This window comes from Mesitornis unicolor, unplaced genomic scaffold (genome assembly GCF_000695765.1).
Source record: "Mesitornis unicolor isolate BGI_N332 unplaced genomic scaffold, ASM69576v1 Scaffold37297, whole genome shotgun sequence".
Lineage (NCBI taxonomy): Eukaryota > Metazoa > Chordata > Aves > Mesitornithiformes > Mesitornithidae > Mesitornis > Mesitornis unicolor.
Genome location: NW_010197712.1, coordinates 1 through 2,817, shown reverse-complemented (window position 1 = coordinate 2,817; position 2,817 = coordinate 1). Strand labels below are relative to the sequence as shown.

The 2,817-nt window shown below is 42.9% G+C and overlaps 1 protein-coding gene across 1 annotated transcript; it reads right to left on the bottom strand.

The window, feature by feature from the left end:
- Window positions 1–214: 214 nt before the first annotated feature.
- Window positions 215–2,814, bottom strand: CKS2 (CDC28 protein kinase regulatory subunit 2; the record flags this gene model as incomplete). The annotated part of the gene is made up of 3 exons (XM_010188893.1): window positions 215–267; window positions 1,387–1,514; window positions 2,783–2,814. Coding segments are annotated over 3 exons (213 nt in total), but the record flags the coding sequence as incomplete, so codon positions are not given.
- Window positions 2,815–2,817: the final 3 nt, after the last annotated feature.

The following is a 2,817-nucleotide window of genomic DNA, read 5'->3' as shown; positions in this document are numbered from 1 at the left end:
TAAAGAATAAAGAAGATAATTACATCCTCTGTGAATACCATAGCAGCCTACTTGGAATTGTATTGGACTGAGCTTTGTTGCTGTGAAGAATACAGCTCATGCACAGGTATGGATGCATGTTTTGTACATTTTAAAGTATTCACCGAATACTACAAACATATATACACTCAATATACATAGTTCCAGAAGATTTAGGAGATTTACAGACAATGGTTCATTTCTGCTTATCCTTTGGAAGAGGTCTTCTGAAGAGAAGAATATGTGGTTCTGTGGAAATAAAATTGAAAAAACTGTCAGTTACCTAAGTCTTCATTACAGGTATTTCTTCCATTTAAGAAATCCTGAAGCTTGCTGCCAAATAACAGAGATAATGAAGTCAAGTTCACGAACAGGGCCCTATATGTACAATATGACCAACTTTCCAGTAACCTTACAACAGTCCAACAAGTGCTTTTGAAAGTATTATACCAAATGTTGTCAGTGCCAAACTTAAGATACTAAGTAACTCTGTCTCTCTACATTAGGCTACTTGGTGAGCTTTGTTACTGTAACTTAGACTCACAAACTGCTGATGCTGCCCTTGTTAGGTAGTGTCAAGTGTCAATAAAAGCCAAATGAGATAATACAGCCAGATTACATTATTATTGGTTTGACTTAATTGTAAACTCCTTCAAAAAACCCCTGAAGTATCAAAGGTACCAGGGTAAGAGAAACACTGGAACGATATGCTAACTTGGAAATTCATGCTGCTGCAGTTCATGATTAGTTACTTTTCAGTCAGGCTCATCAATTATAATGGCTGTTTTCAGTACATCCTAGTTGGCAGAGGTTTAGGTCTTTACACCCCATTAACTGAAAGACTTAAGTGCTGTATAGCAGTAGGCTGTATAACTAGAGTTCAAACTACACTGTATACTCTTCGGAGCATTAATACAGGACCTTGTTTGTGTGAGCATCTTTTAAGTCTTTGCACAAAAAGTATGTGTGCCAGCTTTACAATTTAAAGGAATGTTGGTAAAGTTTGGCTCAGTCATTGAGACACTAACGTTATTCAAGAGCTCACAGACAGCCTGTTTCTACAGGCAGAGGTAGGAACAGTTCCTAATCTGGCAAGTTTTGTGTACCGATAAGACCACATGTACATGGACAAGGACAAGGCGAGCATTTTGCAGTTCTGGGAACAAGATGTGAAAGTTTACAATGAAGCCTGTTATGTTGCCTTTGTTGTCAAATGGCTAAAATAGCAAGGAGATAAAGAGTCTAACCTGCCCACAGTGAATTCCAGCTGGATTCCACAGCAGGAGCAGTTATGCACAACACTTCACTTGAGCATCAGTTGATATTTTAGAATCTTTTGTTCATGTAATTCTGATCAGATGTGCTTACCTGGGTCATGGATCATATAGTGAACCCAGCCAAGACTTTGCTGAACACCAAGTTGTCTCCACTCCTCTTCAGACATAAGATGGGATCTTGGCACTTTTTTTGAAAGTTCTCTTGGCAGCATCACATGTCTGTAAAGGTTTAGTTATTAAACACACACTATGTATACTAATGCCTGTGTGTACACTAGAAACCTAGCACACATCTACACTGAAAGACAGTAAGTTCAGTTATGAATACCAGCACTCCCTACAAAGCCTAGGGTGCTGACAGATACCATTCATTTGATTACAAAGCACCCATCCCAAAATCCAGTTTTAAATTAACTTTGTCTGCTAAACATTACATCTGTAATACAACCGCGTATTGAAACGGTCAGCCTAATTCCTAGAAGAGATTAATTCCCCTGCATGCTCTAATCAAGATACCTGTTGAGAAGTATGTGTTCTTAGCAATTGGACATTTCTCAAATAGCTGATATAATAACTTCTGACTTAGAATGACTGATAAAGTCACTCTTGCTTGTACATTACAATTTGTAACAAACAGTATATTTTCCAAAGAGATTACCATGCTGGTTTAGAAAGCCAGAACGTTAACATCACTTAAGAGCTTATCTGTCAGCTCAGAAGAAACACAGCCTGCACTTCACATTTGCAAGTTCCAGCATCACTTAATAAAACCCAAAGCATTCAGTCTAATTTTTGAAAACAAGGAACTTGTAAGAGCCAGCTGGTAAGTGGAACACTTAGGTCTCTACACAGAGGTAAAAAATTCCTGATTTATAGTACTTCTTTCAAGTAAGCCTCAAGAACTGAATTGCGACAGTATAGGCTATAATCCAGAACTGACTGGTGCTATAACATAGCTTTGAAAGCTAGCAGATAGTGCTGAAGGCCCAGACTCTTCTCTCCCGGGAGAGGCGTCGCCACAGTCCTGAGCAGTGAGCACAGGACCAGTGGGGTCGAGCGCTTCCCGCCGGCAGCGCTGCCCAAGCCCACCTCTGCCACAGCCTCTCCGCTGGGGAGGCTTCGATCCCTGTCTCCGCAGCTTCCTTCAGCGCCGTCTGGCTGAGGCTTGCGTTGCCGGTTCACCAAACAGCCGTCCTAGACGAACCAGCGGAGATCGGCGCTCGAATCACCCTCCCCGCTCCCTAGCTGGTCGAAAGCTACGCAAGAATCCACCTTGGAAGGGGCAAGGCTCGGTCTCTGCCAGCAAGGTTTAAGTCCTCAGGCCCCACAGAACCAAAGCCACGCTTACTGCCACCACTGGCGGTGCTTACTCTCTGAGGGCACTTCAGAAGCCCCGTGAGAGGCGCCTGCCCAAGCCGCCCACCTCCGAAAGGGCCTTCAGGAGCCCCTTCCTAACCTCTCCAGCCGGCCCTCCCGCAGTCCCGTACCGGTACTCATATTGCTCGTCGAAGTACTTGTCAGA